The sequence below is a fragment of the Nomascus leucogenys genome, chromosome 14 (assembly GCF_006542625.1).
Source record: "Nomascus leucogenys isolate Asia chromosome 14, Asia_NLE_v1, whole genome shotgun sequence".
Classification (NCBI taxonomy): domain Eukaryota; kingdom Metazoa; phylum Chordata; class Mammalia; order Primates; family Hylobatidae; genus Nomascus; species Nomascus leucogenys.
The window spans coordinates 41,229,823-41,250,122 of NC_044394.1; the positions used below are offsets into that span (position 1 = coordinate 41,229,823).

A 20,300-nucleotide genomic window follows, 5' to 3' on the forward strand; every position below is an offset into this window, starting at 1 on the left:
GTGCCCGGCCCCAAAATTCTTAACATAAAGAACTGTCTTGGGCCTGTCTAGATCAAGAGTTCAACCCAGGTCCAATCAACTGGTATGTGGGCAAGAGGGAGGAGAGGGTGAGAGAAAAGGTCACTGTGTAGAAACATAAACCCCACTCCTGAAGTCAGGCAGGTACCCAAACACTGTCACTGGAGAGAGGTCAGTCACTTCATCAGGTGCTTAGTTCTCAGTACTTAAATAAAACAGCAAAGAAGTTTGTACTTTGTTACAATTCAGAATGACCTTCCCCTCCAAATTCCTACTGAACTAGTCAAAGCTCCAGTACTGTAAACTACTTACATTTCGAAAAGCTCTACTGAATGTTGAAATCCAAGTAGAAAAAGTTATAAAAAGTTGCTCCCTGTTTCATTGCTGTTCACTGGATTTGGCTGACATTTGCTTTTTACTTTCATCAAATCTTACCGAATGATGAAGACACATCAAGTTACAAAGGTATCACTTTCTCTCTAATATCTTTTCTTTTTAAACAATTTGTGTCAACGTCAACAACATGATAAAGATGAAGGGTGTTCAAATGATTACCTGAACCTATAAAAACTCCACCAGGGAATCTTATTTTGTAGGCACAATGCACAAAGCCTGGAACATGGTGGGTGCTCAATGTTGGAGGAATCGAATTCCAACTTTAAAATGAGTACAAGGATCTACTTTAGATCAAATATTAAATCTGGCTAATAATTTCGGGCCACACTCCGCTTCTGTGTCTCAAAGCAGGTGGGGCAGAAAAAAGCCGAGTCTCAAATTTGCTGCTATTCTCTTTATAAGCAGTTTACAACTACTTGGCATCTCTAGCTCAGAAGCACAAAATGTATATACAAAGAAATGATCAGAATTTATCTTAACTGAAAGCACTAGTTTAAACAGCCTAGAGTCTTGTAGAAATTGTTATTCCAAAACATGCAGAGGCAGCAAGAGTTGCCCAAAACCACATTTTATTCTATAACCTTTATATTGCTTTTCTGTTAAAGATTGAAGCAATGTGAAGTGGATGGAAATATTTTGTTAAAAGAACAAAATGAATTAATCACAGCATAGATGCCTAATAAAAACCTTGGGTTTATGCCATACACTCCAAACACAAGGCAAAGTCCAGTAGTGGCTCATGTTCTGGGTTTTTAGAAAGCAAATGAAAATATTTGGAAAGATCAATATATTTCAACAGAAGAGCCATAAATGCCCTGAAAGCAGAAAGTTGACACAATTTTAAATAGAATTCATATATATATATTTTAAAATCAAACACAATTAAATATAATATGGTTTAAGTACATGAATACTTCAGCTTTAAAAGAATAACAGAAGTGGTACATAGTACCAAAAACTTACACAAAGCCTTTTTGCTTCTTCTGTCGATGAAACACTGTGCCTCTATACAATCAAATATTGCAATGGAATAAATTCTCTGTTCATTCAAGACTTTCTCAAGGACAAAAGTGATTAATAATTATATATTTATACATATATATATATTTTTTGCAAAGTCTGAGCAAAAGCAGTAACGTCTAAGAGAACTTTCTTTCCTCTCAATCATGTGCATTGAGGATGCGCTGGTGCCACGTGGTCAATGGAGTGTGCTCACCAACTGGGCAGCCCTGCTGATGGCTGTGCAATCCCGATGCAGAAGCCAACTGAGCAGAAGTGCAGTGAGTGAGTCTCTTACTGTCCTAAAGAAAGGAGAAGAAAGACCACCAACTGCACACTTTCCAGCTCACAGCAAAGAATGGGGGAGACAGTCAAAGTCGAATGTTTCTCTCTCCCCAGTCATCCTGCTCACCTTATTAAAAAAAAAAAAAGTATAATTTGGGAAGAACTGTTTTGTTCAAGGTGCCACAGGGGCAAAATTGGAGTCATCGCTATTTCTTTCTTTCTTTCCACATGTATTCTGAAGGGAAAGTTAAGTAACTGGAGTGCAGAATTCCAAAGGGGCAAATCCTAATGCTCAAAGTAAACCAGATTCACACCCTTCTGTTAGCAGGGGAGAGAACGGTTTTAAGTATAGTGCATCTCAGGAGGAGGAATTAAAATGTGAAAACTGTATACTGCCATCAGAGGAAGGAAGAAGTCACTGAAACTTGACCCATGACTCGTCAGTTTCCTTCCAAATTAATGCCGCTGTCAAGGAAGACTGCATAATTAACTCTCACCCTGTTCCACTGAAGCTGCTAGCACCACGCTGCCACTCAAAGCTGCCTGGCTCTCGGTGGGGCTGACTCACCTGCTTTGGAAGGACAAAGCAAAGCACCTCTGGCACCTGCTTTACGATGCTGTTAGGGATGAGTTACTGCTAAGAGTGTGCATCAAGTATCAGTTCTATGCTTATCTGCTTCCCAGGGGATGTGGTCCCTGTCTATTCCAGTAGGCCAAAACACTCTCATAAATGGGTTATTGCCATTGGAAAACTAATAATTTTCCAGTAATGTAAACAATACCATTTTGTGTCTTTCAGACTCTCACTGTGTGAACGTCATGTGCATCAATTATGCCTACAGGTAACTGCATTATGGTGGAAGTCTAGGATTGTCTCCCATTCTTTCCTGGAAACAAGTGACGGATCAGAAATATAGTGCTGTTTTCATTGGCTGTGTTGAAGAATCCAACCAAGGGAAAAAAGTTCTCTACTTTTTCACAAGCAGATTTCCTTTATCTCAAGTTTTGAGTCATAACTGAAAAAAGAAAAGAAAATGGTAAGGTGCATTTCTCTAACAAGTGACCTATTATTAGAAATTAAGGATGGACACCAACACGTAGTGTTTACTATATACCAGAGTTTATGACAGCCAGAAGCTGACTACAATTTTGTGAGGTAAAGTATTGTAATTTTCCTTGTTAACATATGAGTGAACAGAAGCTTAAAGAGGTTAGGTAACTTACCCAAGGGGCATATAAGAAGGACTGGCATCCAGACTTGCTTTCCCATGTTGGCAATAGATAGTGGAATGAAAAATATTGCCAATTTTCAACAGAGTAATTCTACTGCTAGGAATTAACCCTACAGCATATTCAAGAGGGATGGTAAAGATACACATGCAGACATTCACTGACTCCCTCCTGTAGTCCCAGCACTGGGGACAAACATCATGGAAGACAAGGTCCCCGGTATTGTGGCATGGGACGTGTGCACATGAAGCAATTCAGTAATGGTGTGAGGTAGTTTATGCTGAATGTCCAAGTACATCCTACAGGCAAATGTCAAGTTGGAGGTTGAAGCAGAGAGGTATCAACACAGGATAAAGAGACTGAGTATTCCTTCACAGGCCTAGGACTTCATGCATTCATAAAATCATGGAATGAGGATTAGAAGCGGTTTTTCTTTTGGGGTTTTGGTGTTGAATTTCTCTGATCTACTAATGAGGACATGAGGAACTAAAGTAGTCACCTGCAAAAGGTCACACTTACTGCATAAAGTAAATAAAAACTCAGCTAGTTCTTCGAGTCTACTTTTTTTTTTGAGACGGAGTTTCACTCTTGTGGCCCAAGCTGGATTGCACTGGTGCAATCTCAGCTCACTGCAACTTCTGCCTCCCGGGTTCAAGCAATCCTCCTGCCTCAGCCTCCCGAGTAGCTGGGATTACAGGCATGCGCCACCACGCCCAGCTACTTTTGTATTTTTAGTAGAGATGAGGTTTCTCCATGTTGGTCAGACTGGCCTCGAAATACCGATCTCAGGTGATCTGCCTGCCTCAGCCCCCACAAAGTGCTGGGATTATAGACATAAGCCACCAGGCCTGGCCCCCATTTCTGGTATTTTTTATTTCAAGAAATTCCATTTGGTTCTTTTAAAACTATTTTGCATTTCTCTCATTATACTCTTGTTTTCCTTGACATTCTTGAACTTTTTTTATTGAGACAGTCTCACTCGGTTGTCCAGGCTGGAGTACAAGTGGCACAATCTCGGCTTACTGCAACCTCCACCTCACAGGTTCAAGTGATTCTTGTGCCTCAGCCTCCCACATAGCTGGGACTATAGGCGCCTGCCACCATGCCCAGCTAATTTTTTTGTATTTTTAGTAGAGAAGGGGTTTCACCATATTGGCCAAGCTGGTCTTGAACTCCTACCCACCTTGGCCTCCCAAAGTGCTGGGCTTACAGGCATGAGCCACTGCACCTGGCCACTTGAACATATTTTTAATATTTAAAATAGCCACTTGATGGTCTTTGCTAAATTCACCATCTTTCTCATTTCTGGGTCTGTTTCTATAGATTGAGTTTTCTCCTGGTTATAGGTCAACTTCATGTCATGCTTGGCAATTTGTGATTGATGTCAGACATTCTTTTTTTTTTTTTTTTTTTTTTTTTTTTTTTGAGCCTGAGTTTTGCTCTTTTTGCCCAGACCGGAGTGCAGTGGTGCGATCTCGGCTCACTGCAACCTCCACCTCCTGGGTTCAGGCAATTCTCCTGCCTCAGCCTCCCAAGTAGCTGGGATCACAGGCGCCCACCACCATGCCTGGCTGAGTTTTTGTATTTTTAATAGAGACGGGTTTGCACCATGTTAGCCAGGCTGGTCTTGAACTCCTGACCTCAGGTCATCTACCTGCCTTGGCCTCCCAAAGTGCTGGGATTACAGGCATGAGCCACTGCGCCCAGCCTGGACATCAGACATTCTAACTTTACACTGTGAAGTGCTGAATTTTGTTGTGTTACTGTAAAGAGGGTTAGCCCTTTGTTTTGGCATGCAGTTGTTACAGGGTAATTTGATCCTTTAAAAATTTGCTTTGAAACTTGGTTCAGGTGCTTGTACTCTAGGACTAATTTATCTTCAGTAGTAAGGCATAACCTTTGTGAAGACACTACCCAATGCCTTGTGTATTATAAAGTCTCTCTACTCTGGCCAGATCCTTCTGGCCATGAACTTTTCTTAGCCCTATGTTCCAGCAATCATTCAGCCTACTAATTTCTGGGGGGTTCTTTAACTGGACATATGCATTTTCACCCCACACATATACACATCACTCCTAGGCCAAGGATCCATGGGAACCTCTCTAAATATCTCTACGGCTTTCTTTCTGGGCAGCTTCCTCTTTTCTGGTACCTTATCCTACAACTTCTACTCAAATTGAGCTCTCTGAACTTTGATTTTTTTTTTTTTTTTTTTTTTTGAGACAGAGTTTTGCTCGTCACCCAGGCTGGAGTGCAGTGGTGTGATCTCGGCTCACTGCAACCTCTGCCTCCCTGGTTCAAGTGATTCTCCTGCCTCAGCCTCCCAAATAGTTGGGATTACAGTCGCCTGCCACCACACCCGGCTAAAACGGGGTTTCACCATGTTGGCCAGGCTGGTCTTGAACTCCTGACCTCAAGTGATTCACCCGCCTTGGCCTCCCAAAGTGCTGGGATTACAGGCATGAGCCACTGCACCTGGCCTGAACTTTGATTTTTAACTCTTTCGTTCAGCAAGACTACTGGGCTCTGTCTGGTTTCAATGGTTTCCCTGTATTGCCCATTGTCCAATATATGCAAACAGTTGTTTCATTTAGTTTGTCTATTTTCTAGTTACTTATGATAAGAAGGTAACCCCCACAGCAGTTAATCCTTCAAAGGCAAAGAAACTCCTTATGTTCTTTTTTATTTTTACACCTGGAAAATAATACTTTTTAGTTTAAACAAAACGAAGTCATCCTTACCTTTGTAGATTTCTCTAACGGTTGATCATACTGTGCCTGCTGCATAACGTCACTGACTATCATTTTAGCAATCTTCCAAGCTAGCTCTTCCTGGGCCTAAAGAAAATAATTTAAACTAGTGATAATGGTTATTCATTAGATGGATCAAGATGCACATATTCAGTGCTCTTAACAAATGGCTTATGCACATCATTTCTACTTATTTGGATAAGAATTTCATTCCCATGTACAAAAAAACCTGGGCCACCCTCTGGCTATGAATATTAACATGTCATTCCCTGTCTTCCAGTGTCAACTACTGGATACCTAACACTGAACTACTTTCATATTAGATGGTCAAAATAAAATTTTCCTTTTTTCACCTCCTATCTCTCAATGTACTTAATTAACTATTAAAAAAGCAAGCCTCCACTACTTAAAGTAAAACTGCCGGTGGGGAAGGAAACATTTGAGCTTTTGATCTACACATTGATTACTGATGCCTGCTGGCTGATGGAAACTTGAATGTATGTATATCCTTCAGTGGTCACATTGATTACTGATGCCTGCTGGCTGATGGAAACTTGAATGCATGTATATCCTTCAGTGGTCCTAGCCTCTGGACTGAAGATACCTTCACTGCTACTACCAGGCAATTGTTAGATGTTAAGAAGGGACCACCCTTTCTTGGTACATTCTGGGTAAGAGAGCATAAATATGCCATGCTGCTTAAACACGGGAACTAAAGAAAAGGAAAATTTTAAACCTCACTTACACGAGGGTGGCACTTATAAACAGAAATCTCTTTATCCTAAAGGTAGAATTTACCTCATCAGTATTTCCTTGCACCCATTTCTTCATAGCTTGTGAGAACATGGATCCTAGTAAACAAAGACAAAATTGAATGTACATTTCATGCATAATTTTACATTAAAAATGCTCTTATTTGGCTGGCCGTGGTGGTTCATGCCTGTAATCCCAGCACTTTGGGAGGCCGAGGTGGGTGATTCACCTGAGGTTAGGAGTTCAAGACCAGCCTGGCCAACATGGTGAAACCTGTCTCTACTAAAATAAAAATCAGCCAGGCATGGTGGCAGGCGCCTATAATCCTAGCTACTCAGGAGGCTGAGGCAGAAGAAGTGCTTGAACCCGGGAGCGGAGGTTGCAGTGAGCTGAGATCGTGACATTGCACTCCAACCTGGGTGACACAGCAAGACTCAATCTAAAAAAAAAAAAAAAAAAAAAAAAGGCTGGGCACGGTGGCTCACGCCTGTAATCCTAGCATTTTGGGAGGCTGAGGTGGGTGGATCACCTGAGGTCAAGAGTTTGAGACCAGCCTGGCCAACATGACGAAACCATGTCTCTACTAAAGATATAAATAATAAAAAAAAATTAGCTGGGTAGCAGGCACCTGTAATCCCAGCTACTTGGGAGGCTGAGGCAGGAGAATCGCTGGAACCCAGGAGGCGGAGGTTGCAGTGAGTCTAGATCACACCATTGCACTCCAGTCTGGGCGACAGAGCAAGACTCTGTCTCAAAAAAAAAAAAAACCCACCATCACCACCACCACAATGCTCTTATTTAAAAGCTGTTGCTTCTATATATGGATATTCTTTTTTGTGTGATACCCCAAAACACTAAGGAATGTTACATTAATAAAAACTGATTATATTGCTTACATAACAGAGTATTTAGCTTGCAAACATCATGGCTTGAAAAACTTTTGAAAAGGTGTTTCAGAGTTCTGGATATTTCTTCTACTTTCCTCACTTGATGAAAGAACTAACATCTAGTGTTAGTTTGTGGCAAACATTAAAAAACAAAACAAAACAAAACCCTAACCAGGATAATGCTCTTGGGTAAGAATCTAGCAATACATTGGGAGACATCAACACACTTGTTATGTTTTCAAACCTTCCAGGCCAGCTCCTACATGAAAGGGCTTCTAAGACAGAGTATGCTGCTACATTCTAGTTCTCTAGTCTATATAAACTAGCCGGGTAAGAGAAGAGTTTCAAAGAGCTCTACTCTATCCAAGCCAGAGTACACCTTAACTCCCTAGGATGTGTAAGCCCACATCTGTAATCACATGCTGAGAATCATCCGAAGTAGGCCAGCCTCTATTTCTATGAATGAAATACACAGCTTACTTTTTTATTTAATAATTTGAATAGACTCACTTCCTAACTTTGCTTTAAACCAAGTTAATTGTTGGTAGATTATTTCTTGAGGCAAGGTCCTGTTTAATTCAATAACTGAATTCATAAAAAAATACAAAACCTGGATCCTTTTCCCTCAATTTTTATTATTACCTAAGGGTTTAAATACTGGTTTAATGAAATTCTACTGCCAACCAGAGTCTACAGAGCCACAGTGTTAAATGCTCTGCATGAAGGCTCAACCGGCTGTTAAATCACCCCATGCACCGTTCTCTCGTCAGGCCCCCTGCAGAGTCACACTCTATTGACATGTTAGAGAACCCTTGTTAAGAAAACTCAATCTACCTTCCCAATTTACACATGAAATCTGCCACCAAATTTTACCTTAGAATTCAACCTTGGACGTATCATAAATCTGACCTTCCCTCTAATTCTTGCTACCACTACCTAACTTGGAATCTTTTTCTTCTCCTATCTACATTACCAGCTAATTCCACTGGCTGACTGGTGTCCCTCATGGCAGTCTCTCCCAACTCCAGTTCATTCTCATTCTACTGACAGGAAAAAGCATCTGGTTAGAACTCTGTTTAGAAATCTCTGGGCCAGGTGCGGTGGCTCACGCCTGTAATCCCAGCACTTTGGGAGGCTGGGGCAGGCAAATCACTTGAGGTCAGAAGTTTGAGACCAGTCTAATCAACATGGTGAAACCCTGTCTCTGCTAAAAATACAAAAATAGGCGTGTGCCTATAATCCCAGCACTTTGGGGGAACGAGACGGGTAGATCACCTGAGATCAGGAGTTCGAGACCAGCCTGGTCAACATAGTGAAACCCTGTCTCTACTAAACACAAAAATGAACTAGGGATGGTGGCACATGCCTGTAGTCCCAGCTACTAGGGAGGCTGAGGCAGGAGAATTGCTTGAACCCAGGAGACAAGAGGTTTGAGTGAGCCAAGATCGTACCACTGCACTCCAGCTTGGGTGACAGAGCAAGACTCCATCTCAGAAAAAAACAAAATGAAACAAAAACAGAAAATTAGCTGGGCGTGGTGACACGTGCCTGTAATCTCAGCTACTCGAGAGGCTGAGGCAGAATTGCTTGAATCTGGGAGGCAGAGGTTGCAACGAGCTGAGATGGTGTCACTGCACTCCAGCCTGGGCCATGGAGCGAGACTGTCTCAAAAAAAGAAAACTCAGTCTTTTCCTCTGTGCTCTATTATCAAGGTTTCAAAACTCAAATTAAAACTGTACGCTAGTAAATGATGAAAATTCTTTCCAGCTGCCCCCAATAAGGAAGGAGAGAAAGGCAGAGGAAGGGGAGCCAAACTGTAAACAAAGCGTTGTCAAGGTGGTATTCTGAACCAAAGCCCTGTAGTTGCTACTAACCTGCTGTGTGATTCCTAACAAATCACAAACCACAATCTCCACATTCCTCAATTTCTATTTTTTTTTTTTTAAGACGGAGTCTCACTCTGTTGCCCAGGCTGGAATGCAGTGGTGCATTATCAGCTCACTGCAAGCTCTACCTCCTGGGTTTAAGCGATTCTCCTCCCTCAGCCTCCCTAGTAGCTGGGATTACAGGTACCCGTACCTGCCAACACGCCTGGCTAATTGTTTGTTTTTTTCTTTTTTTTGAGACAGAGTCTCACTCTGTTGACCAGGCTGGAGTTCAGTGGCACAATCTCAGCTCCTTGCAACCTCCACCTCCCGGGTTCAAGGGATTCACCTGCCTCAGCCTCCCGATAGCTGTGACTACAAGCGCGTGCCACCATGCCTGGCTAATTTTTTTGTATTTTTAGTAGAGACGGGGTTTCACTGTGTTAGCCAGGATGGTCTCGAACTCCTGACCTTGTGATCTGCCTGCCTTGGCCTCCCAAAGTGCTGGGATAACAGGCGTGAGCCACTGTGCCCGGCCCTAATTGTTGTATTTTTATTTTATTTTTATTTTTTATTTTTTTATTTTTTTATTATTATTTTTTTTTTTGAGACAGAGTCTCGCTGTCGCCCAGGCTGGTGTGCAATGGCGCGATCTCGGCTCACTGCAGGCTCCGCCCCGCCGGGGTTCACACCATTCTCCTGCCTCAGCCTCCCGAGTAGCTGGGACTACAGGCGCCCGCCACCTCGCCTGGCTAATTTTTTGTATTTTTAGTAGAGACGGGGTTTCACTGTGTTAGCCAGGATGGTCTCCATCTCCTGGCCTCGTGATCTGCCCGCCTCGGCCTCCCAAAGTACTGGGATTACAGGCGTGAGCCACCGCGCCCAGCCTGTATTTTTAAGAGGCAAGGCTTTACCATGTTGGCCAGGCTGGTCTTAACTCCCGTCCTCAGTGATCCGCTCGCCTTGGCCTCCCAAACTGCTGAGATTACATGCGAGTGCCACTGTGCCCAGCCTTCAATTTCTACATTTGTAGAATGAGGATATGATATACACAGATACATCATCTAAGAATTGCATTAGCTTGAAAGTGCTAAGAAATATCAATTATTTGGGGACTGAGAAGAGAATGGCCTCTGTGAGTATCCTCAGAAGTAATCTGGCTAAGAAAACTTAGTGTCTATGTCAGTGTGGCAAAGGGCAACCAAGTTTAAAAAATTATTTTTTTCTTAAATAAATATAACCCATAATCTTACCACTCAGATAATCCCAAATGAAATTCTTAAGTATTAAATAATTCAATCAACAAATATTTAAGGAGTACTTAGCATGTGCTAGGCATAATTTCAGAATCAGGAAATATAGTGCCAAATAATATAGACAAACTCCCTGCCCACACAGAGGTTAATATTCTAGTCATGAAAGAGAAACTATTTTTATTTACTTTTTAGACACAGGGTCTCACTCTGTCACTAGGCTAGAGTGCAGTGGCACAATCATGGCTCACTGTCACCTCAACCTCCTGGGCCCAAGCGATTCTCCCACCTCAGCCTCCCAAGTAGCTGGGACCACAGGCGTGTGCCACCACATCAAGCTAATTTTTAAACAATTTTTTATAGACAGGGTCTCACTTTGTTGTCCAGGCTGGTCTTGAAGTCCTGGGCTCAACCAATTCTCCAACCCAGCCTCCCAAAGTATTGGGATTACAGGTGTGAGGCACCATGTCCAGCTGAGAAATAAGCTATAAACAAGTATGTAAATAAATGAACAAGATAATTTTAGACAGTGAATAAGAAAATAGGCCGGGGGTGGTGGCTCACTCCTGTAATCCCAACACTTCAGGAGGCTGAGAGATGTGGATTGCTTGAGGCAGGAGTTTGAGACCAGCCTTGGTGAAACCCTGTCTCTACAAAAAGTAAAATAATAAGCCAAGTATGGTGATGTGTGCCTGCAGTTCCAGCTACTTGAGAGGCTGAGGTGAGACGATCATTTGAGCCCAAGAAGTTGAGGCTACAGTGAGTCATGATTCCAGCCTGGGCAACAGAGCAAGACCCTGTCTCAAAAAAAAAAAAAAAAGATAAAAGGAAAAGAAAAAGAAAAGAAAGAAGTGGTAGTGAGTGGTATATAAAAAGGATTTTAGATCATCTGAGTTGGGAAGGTCCCTCTCTGAAGAGATAATACTGAGATGAGAAGGAGGAACCATCCTTGCATGAAAGCCATGGCAGGGCTTGCCACAGCCATGAAATAGCAACTGCAGAGGCCCTCAAAGTGAAGAAACTTCAGCAAAAGAATAAAAGGTAGTCCAATGAGAGCTCAGTCCATGAAAGGAGTGGTTCGAAGTAAGGTGATAGAGGCCAGCAAGGGACATCCATAAGTAACAGCAAAGAGGCTAGATTTCATTCCAAATGCAACAGGAAGCCACAGGGGAAGAGATGAGGTGGATGATTAAGCAATAAAGTATGCATAGGGCAAGAAAATTCAAAAGGCAGAGGAAAAGGGTATATTGAAAAGTAAAAGGCACCTCTTTCTTCTCATCTCTAATGTAATCACCGTTAAAATTTATGTGTATCCATTCAGGCAATATTTTAATGTACAGACCAATATACAGAGAGCCTTTCAAAAACACCATATACAACACATGATGTGTTCTAATCTAAAATGTGTAACACGAATCATCAAGACTATAGGTGTAACTTCCAGTTTACAAGAAATGTCAAGGAGAGAGAAATAAGCTAAACAACACAACTAGGAAAGTTCAGAAGATTAAACATTCTGTAGGATAACTGATATGCTTAACAAGTCAGGGTCATTAAAAAGGAACCAAGCTGGAGTAAAACAGACTGAGACTATGCTCTCTTGTTTACATCCTTGACATTCAGCATAGTGCCTGGCACACAGTAATCACTCAAATGCCTTCTGAGTGAATAAATTCAATCTCTAGGCTCCTACACCACCAAAAAATACTTGACTTAAAGAGACATCTGGACAACTAAAAGAAGAACCAGGATATATGGGGGTGTTTAACCAAACTGCAGAAATTCCTATTCATTAGTTTATGTGGGCATGTCTCAATTAAATTAATAATACAACTAACTTCATAGATGGGCTTGCTGGTAGAAATATAATCTTTTTGCCTCTACCTTCAAATACAACCCGAACTGCACTGGTCTTCCACTACCAGCCTAATCCACACCACCATCATCATCCCTTACTTAGACTATTGACTATGGCAAGAATGTTACTTCTCTGCTTCTCTTCTTGAAGCCCTACACTCAATTTTCCAAATAGCTGATAGAGCAATCCCTTAAAAACATTAAACATTAAAACAAAAACAAAACACAAATCCCATCATTTCCCTGCTCCAACTTCCAATGTGTCCCTGACACTTTCAAGTCCTTGACATGGTCTCTGATGACCTCCCAACTCACTCACCTTCTACTGCTCATTCCTTTGCTCACTTCATTACAGCCACATGGGGCTTGCTGTTCCTTGATCATGCTGAGCTCTCTAGCTTCGGGCCTCTATCCTTGTTCCTTCCTCAAAGAACACTCTTCCTCCACATGCTGCCTGGGCTTACGCCCCCACTGCACTCAGGTCTACTCAAAATGCCACCTCCTCAGTGAGGCCTTTCCTGACAACCACCTCGAAAACAGCACTCCCTACTACTCTCTCCCAGCCCACTACCCTGCTTTTCACGTAACACATGTACACAGGCTACATTTGTTTGTCTGTTACTGTCTCCGCCAACATAATGTAAGTTCCATGAAAGCAGGAACTTTGTTTTCTTCCCCAGGACCCAGAACAATAGATGCATACAGCAGGCACTCCATTGTTCTATAAAATGAATGAATGAAGGAATAACATAAAGAGACTGAATGAATAGAATGAGCAGAGATAGTGGTTTGGGAAAAAATTTCCTGTATATCTTCAACTGCTCATAATACACCTTAGTTCATATAAAACAAACAGAAACAAACTGCAAACACTGAACACCTATGCTATGTTAACACTATGCTAACACATATACATATGAAGCAGGAGCACTTCTTCATGAGCTGTCAGAGGTATGAGACCAGATTAAAACAAAGAACAACAAAAAAAAACAAACTGGGCTAGGTGCGGTGGCTTATGCCTGTAATCCCAGCACTTTGGGAGACCAAGGCGGGTGGATCACGACATCAGCAGATTGAAACCATCCTGGCTAATGCGGTGAAACCCCGTCTCTTCTAAAAATACAAAAAATTAGCCGGGTGTGGTGGCGGGCACCTGTGGTCCCAGCTACTCAGGAGGCTGAGGCAGGAGAATGGCTTGAACCCAGGACGCAGAGCTTGCAGTGAGCCGACATCGCACCACCACACTCTAGCCTGGGCGACAGAGTGAGAGTCCGTCTCAAAAAAAAAAAAAAAAAATTAAAAAACAAAAAAACAAAAAAAAACAGGCCAGGCACAGCGGCTGACACCTGTAACTCTAGCACTTTGCGAGGCAGAGGCGGGTGGATCACGAGGTCAGGAGACCGATACCATCCTGGCTGACATGGTGAAACCCCGTCTCTACTAAAAATAACAAAAAATTAGCCGGGCGTGGTGGCGGACACCTGTAGTCCCAGCTACTCAGGAGGCTGAGGCAGGAGAATGGTGTGAACTTGGGAGGCGGAGCTTGCAGTGAGCCAAGATCACGCCACAGTACTCCAGCCTGGGCGACAGAGAGAGACTCTATCTCAGGAAAAAAACAAAAAACAGCTCAAAGATTTTCTATTAATACTGGGGAGGAGACCCCATTATCCTTATGGACAGAAACTACCTAAAGACACTGCAGAGTTCTTCCTGGCCAATGCCTCACAAAGGTCATCTGGCACTTCCTCTTGTTCTAAAACCACCACTGACCTCTTCCTAGTATTCCTTAAAAAAATTGTGTTTTGTTTTTTTTAGAGACATGGTCTTGCTCCATTACCTAGGTGGAAGTGTGATGGCATGATCACAATTCACTGCAGCCACAGCCTCACCCTCTTGGGCTCCAACACTCCTCCCGTCTCAGTCTCACAAAGTGCTGGGATTACAGGTATGAACCACCATGCAGCCCCCAATATTGTTCTTTTACCCAATACAAGCTCACGCCTGTAAGCCCAGCACTTTGGGAGGCCACGGTGGGTGGATCACTTGAGGCCAGGAGTCTCGAGGTCAGCATGGTCAACACGGCAAAACCCCATCTCTACTAAAAATAACAAAAAAATTAGCCAGGCGTGGTGGCAGGTGCCTATAATCCCAGCTACTTGGGAGGCTGAGGCAGAATAATTGCTAGAACCTGGGGGGCACAGGTTGCAGTGAGCCATGATCGTGCCATTGCACTTCAGCCTGGGCGACACAGCAAGACTCCATCTCAAAAAAAAAAAAAAAGAAAAAAAAAGGCACATAACTACTAGACTGTCAAATTTTTGAAAGCAAGATCTAAATCTTCTAACCTGCCGTGTGAATACAAGTACACAAAGAGGCACTCAAAAATCACTTACTTAAAACATACACACACACATTTTTTTTTCCCTTTCCTTAACTCAGGAAAAGCAAAACATTACTGAAGGAACTGTGTAGATTTTCCTTCAGTCTTAAGATTCTTCCCAACTGTGTACCTAAGACTTCTCTGACAAAACAGAAAATAAAAGTAATTATTTGGATAAATAAGGTCAACTAGGTAATAGGCCCTTTTTTGGTTTAAATTACTTCAATAATTGTTGCATTTTTTGCTTTCTCTGTCAAATGTATATCTGACCAAAAAGTAGATAATTCATCAAAATGAAAAGATGCAATTAATTACCTAAACAATAGTTGCATTAAGAAAATAAAACGGGCCAGGCGTGGTGGCTCATGCTTATAATCCCAGAACTTTGGGAGGCCAAGGTGGGTGGATCACGAGGTCAGGAGATACAGACCATCCTGGCCAACATGGTGAAACCCCATATCTACTAAAAATACGAAAATTAGCTGGGCGTGGTGGTGCATGCCTGTATTCCCAGCTACTCCGGAGGCTGAGATTACAGGAGAATCACTTGAACCCAGGAGGCGGAGGTTGCAGTGAGCCGAGATCATGCCACTGCACTCCAGCCTGGCAACAGAGCTAGACTCTGTCTCCCTCCCACCCGGCAAAAAAAAAAAAAAAAAAGAAACAAAGAAAATAAGATGGCTGGGCACAGTGGCTCACACTTGTAATCTCAGCACTTTGGCATGCCGAGGTGGGCAGATTATGAGGTCAGGAGTTTGAGACCAGCCTGGCCAACATGGTGAAACCCTGTCTCTACTAAAAATACAAAAATTAGCTAGATGTGGTGGCGCACGCCTGTAATCCCAGCTACTCGGGAGCCTGAGGCAGTAAGATCGCTTAAACCCGGAGGTGGGTGCACAGGCACGTGCCACCACGCCTGGCTAATTTTTGTGTTTTTAGTAGAGACGGGGTTTCACCAGTTGGCCAGGACGGTCTCAATCTCTTGACCTCGTGACCCACCTGCTTCGGCTTCCCAAAGTGCTAGGATTACAGGCATGAGCCACAGCGCCTGGCCAATAGTTCTTAATCTTAAACATACTTATCAAAATTGAATTTTTCTTCTTACAAAAATTAGTGTCTTTTACTCAATAAAATACTGTCAATTCAACCAAACTAAAAACTTCTAGATATCATCTGTCACGGATCCACATTTGTTTCTGAAATCTTCCTGTGTAAACCAGGAAGAAAATGAAATCAGTCACAAAGAATGCACTTGACAAAAAAGATTTCTGTTGTCTAACCCTTGGATTTGACTAAGCTACTCTTCTGATTAAATGAACAATTTGAATTTTGACCTATTAATATTTTCCACATATATTTCTTTTTTTTAAATTTATTATACTTTAAGTTCTAGGGTACATGTGCACAACGCGAAGCTTTATTACATATGTATACATGTGCCATGTTGGTGTACTGCACCTGTTAACTCGTCATTTACATTAGGTATTATCTCCTAATGCTATCCCTCCCTCAGCTCCCCACCGCACGACAGGCCCCAGTGTGTGATGTTCCCCACCCTGTGACCAAGTGTTCTCATTGTTCAATTCCCACCTACGAGTGAGAACACGCGGTGTTTTGTTTTCTGTCCTTGTGACAGTTTGCTCAGAATGATAATTTCCAGCTTCATCCATGTCCCTACAAAGGACATGAACTCATCCTTTTTTATGGCTGCATAGTATCCATGGTGTATATGTGCCACATTTTCTTAATCCAGTCTATTTTCCACATAAATTTCATTACTTTCATCAATCTTGAGGAAATTTAATAAAAATAATTTAATAAGGCCAGGCATGGTGGCTCACACCTGTAATCCCAGCACTTTGGGAAGCCAAGGTGGGTGGATTGCTTGAGGTCAGGAGTATGAGACCAGCCTAGCCAATGTGGTGAAACCTCATCTCTGCTAAAAATACAAAAATTAGCCAGGTGTGGTGGTGTGCACATGTAGTCCCAGCTACTCAGGAAGCTGAGGCAGGAAAATCACTTGAGCCTAGGAAGCAGAGGTTGCAGTGAGGTGAGATCAGACCACTGCACTCCAGTCTGGGTGACAGAGCAAAAACCGTCTCAAAAAAAAAAAAAAAAAAAGAAAAAAAGAAAAGAGAAAAAATATAATAATTTAATAAAATAAAGGGTCTCAAACATTAAGTCCAACTTACGTTGGGTATTTTGCCATTAAATAAGAAAACAGACAATGCTTTTTCATATTCATGTGCCTTCTGGAGTGGCAAAGCAAGTTCACTAACTTTTGATTCAGAGATTGCATAAAGATGTAACTACAGAAGCCCTTGTACTTACTTGTGACTATAAACACAAGGTGAAAGATAAAGTGGTTACTTTATAAAATAAACAGTTGAAACCTTAAGTGGTCTTTGACTTACAGTCAATCACTAACGTGAGTAAAGGCTTAATATGAAGTATAAAAACACCACAAACCTTTTGATTTCTTTACATCAGGTTCAGGCTCAGATTCTCGGATGAATTGCCCCAAGTCACTGACTCTTCCAAATGTCATCTTCCTAAATAAGGATGAACATTAAACTATAACTTCTAACAATCAGTTTTAAATTTAGGAGAAAAAAATCAATTTTAAGCGTTTCATCTAAATCTAGAAAGCCAGAAACACAATTTATAGCTATCCTATGTAATTTAAAGTAGGGATTATTTGAAATAAAACATTGCTGCACAGAAAGCAAGATAATCTTTAATTGAGCGCAATTCCATTCAAAATCCTCAAACGGTTTACAAAACATGGTGAGTCAACAGGTAATTCACAATTCTAAAATTCACAAAGAAGAAAAAAGGCACCAGAATAGCCAAGACAATTTTGTAAAAGAAGCAGCCAAAAGGTAGGCCTTGCTCTAACAATGATTGAAATATATTATAAAGCCATAGTTGTGTGTATATATACGTTTGTTTATACTAAAACTATAGTACTATAAAACAAAGTTAAAAAGCAAAAAGTGGCTAGGCGCAGTGGCTCATGCCTGTAATCCCAGTACTTTGGGATGCCGAGGAAGGTGGATCACTTGAGGCCAGTAGTTTGAGACCAGCCTGGCCAACATGGTGAAACCCTGTCTCTACTAAAAATACAAAAATTAGCCGGGTGTGGTGGTGGGTGCCTGTAATCCCAGCTACTCAGGAGGCTAAGGCAGGAGAATCACTTGAACCAGGGAGGTGGAGGTTGCAGTTGCAGTGAGCTGAGAGGCGAGATCATACCATTGCACTGCAGCCTGGGCAACAGAGCAAGACTCTATCTCCAAAAAAAAAAAAAAAAAGCAAAAAATACAGTAAGGGTCTTATTTTTAAGGTATTACCAACCAATGATTAGTATTGAGAAACATACAGAATTCTTTTTTTTTTGAATAATGAAGTGTCATGCTGAAGAAATATACAGAATTTTAACAAGTCACTAATAAAATCACCCAACAGAAATAATGTGAAAAGGAGATGAATAGTCAATTCATAAAAGAAAAAAGCTGAACAATCAAGAGACATACCAAAAGAAACTCAATCTCATTAGCAAAAACTTAAGACTGGAAAAGTCTGAAGTATTCTTTTTTTTTTTTTTTGAGACGGAGTCTCGCTCTGTTGCTAGGCTGGAGTGCAGTGGTGCGATCTCAGTTCACTGCAACCTCCACCTCCCGGGTTCAAGTGATCCTCCTGTCTCAGCCTCCTGAGTAGCTGGGACTACGGGCGTGCCACCATGCCCAGCTAATTTTTGTATTTTTCATAAAGACAGGGTTTCACCATGTTGGCCAGGGTGGTCTCGATCTCTTGATCTGCCCGCCTCAGCCTCCCAAAGTGCTGATATTACAGGCGTGAGCCACTGTGTCCAGCCAAAAGTATGAGGTATTCTTATTAATGACTGGTGAGAACATAAAATGATGCAGATACTTTACAAAGTAAATTGTAAGAGCTATCAAAATTTAAAATCTAGGCCAGGCATGGTGGCTCATGCCTGTAACCCCAGCACTCTGGGAGGCCAAGATGGAAGGACTGCTTGAGCCTAGGAGTTTGAGACCAGCCTGGGCAACATAGACTTCATTTTTTTCAAAAATTTTTTCGGCCGGGCACGGTGGCTCACGCTTGTAATCCCAGCACTTTGGGAGGCCGAGGCGGGCGGATCACAAGGTCAGATCAAGACGACGGTGAAACCCCGTCTCTACTAAAAATACAAAAAAAAAATTAGCCAGGCGTGGTGGCGGGCGCCTGTAGTCCCAGCTACTCAGAGAGGCTGAGGCAGGAGAATGGCGTGAACCCGGGAGGCGGAGCTTGCAGTGAGCCGAGATTGCGCCACTGCACTCCAGCCTGGGTGACAGAGCGAGACTCCGTCTCAAAAAAAAAAAAAAAAATTTTTTTTCAAAAAAAATTTTTTAAATCTGCTTCTTGGTACAAAGAAGCATATAAAAGGAGATCCTTTGTAATACTGGGTATAAGAGGGAAAAACTGCAAATGACTGAAATACTCATTGATACCAAAATGGCAAAACAGTAATACATACACTATGAGATGCTCTGCTACAGTGACGAGTTATAGTAAATATTATATACCGAATACTACAGTGTAGTTAAAATGAGGTAAGTCTGCATAGATGAACATAGAAATGTCCAAAACTCACTGTCAATGAAAGTACAACGTATAGAATGGAGCGCAGTATCAATTACATAAAAATAAGCAAACAAAAATGCACACCATAAGAATGATTACTGTGAGTAGGAAGGGAAGAAAATAAGCAATGGTACATGAACAAAGGCGACATTAAACTTAACTAGAAATTTAATTTTTGTAAGAATAATGCCAGGTGCGGTGGCTCATGCCTGTAATCCCAGCACTTTGGGAGGCTGAGGAAGGTGGATCACTTGAGGTCAAGAATAATGCATTTGTCAACTTGGTTAAAAGAAAAATTCTGTGAACAGCAATATATCAGTTTATTTCAGGCAAAGTAGATCTTATTTTAGAGATACCTTCCTAATAAGTTATTTCATAGATAGGTGCCGATATACCAACTGATACAAATTTACTTGCCTTGAGAAAAATTTCAGAAAGATGCTAAAATCATAAAACTAAAACACATATTGAAAACCATTTATTTGTTTTTAGTAGAGACGGGGTTTCACCATGTTGGCCAGGCTGGTTTCGAACTCCTGACCTCAAGTGATCCGCCTGCCTCAGCCTCCCAAAGTGCTGGGATTACAAGTGTGAGCCACTGCGCCTGGTGAAGATAATCTTTCAAGATGAAGAAAAATTATCATTTATCTTTTCTGCTTCATTTTATACATTTAAAAAATACATGCTGGGCGTGGTGGCTCACGCCTGTAATAGCAACACTTTGGGAGGCCAAGGCAGGTGGATCACGAGGTCAGGAGATCGAGACCATCCTGGCTAACACGGTGAAACCCCGTCTCTACTAAAAATACAAAAAATTAGCTGGGCATGGTGGCACGTGCCTGTAGTCCCAGCTACTTGGGGGGCTGAGGCAGAAGAAATGCTTGAACCTAGGAGACAGAGGTTGCAGAGAGCTGAGATTGCACCACTGCATTCCAGCCTGGGCGACAGAGGGAGACTCCGTCTCAAAAAAACAAAACAAAACA

At 42.0% G+C, this 20,300-nt stretch overlaps 1 protein-coding gene across 3 annotated transcripts in view; it reads right to left on the minus strand.

Moving 5' to 3' along the window:
- Positions 1 to 1,184: 1,184 nt before the first annotated feature.
- AKAP10 (A-kinase anchoring protein 10) overlaps positions 1,185 to 20,300 on the minus strand; it is a 72,985-nt gene continuing 53,869 nt past the window's right edge. For 2 of the 3 annotated variants that reach the window (XM_030827468.1, XM_030827471.1), the window contains 3 exons: positions 17,143 to 17,225; positions 6,477 to 6,529; positions 5,367 to 5,765 (listed from right to left, as the gene is read on the minus strand). In XM_030827468.1, coding sequence (XP_030683328.1) covers positions 5,640 to 5,765; positions 6,477 to 6,529; positions 17,143 to 17,225 — 262 coding nt within the window. In that variant the 3' untranslated portion in view covers positions 5,367 to 5,639. Of the gene's footprint in view, positions 2,715 to 5,366; positions 5,766 to 6,476; positions 6,530 to 17,142; positions 17,226 to 20,300 lie in introns of those variants that run through there. The other variant, XM_030827469.1, reaches the window with a different exon arrangement.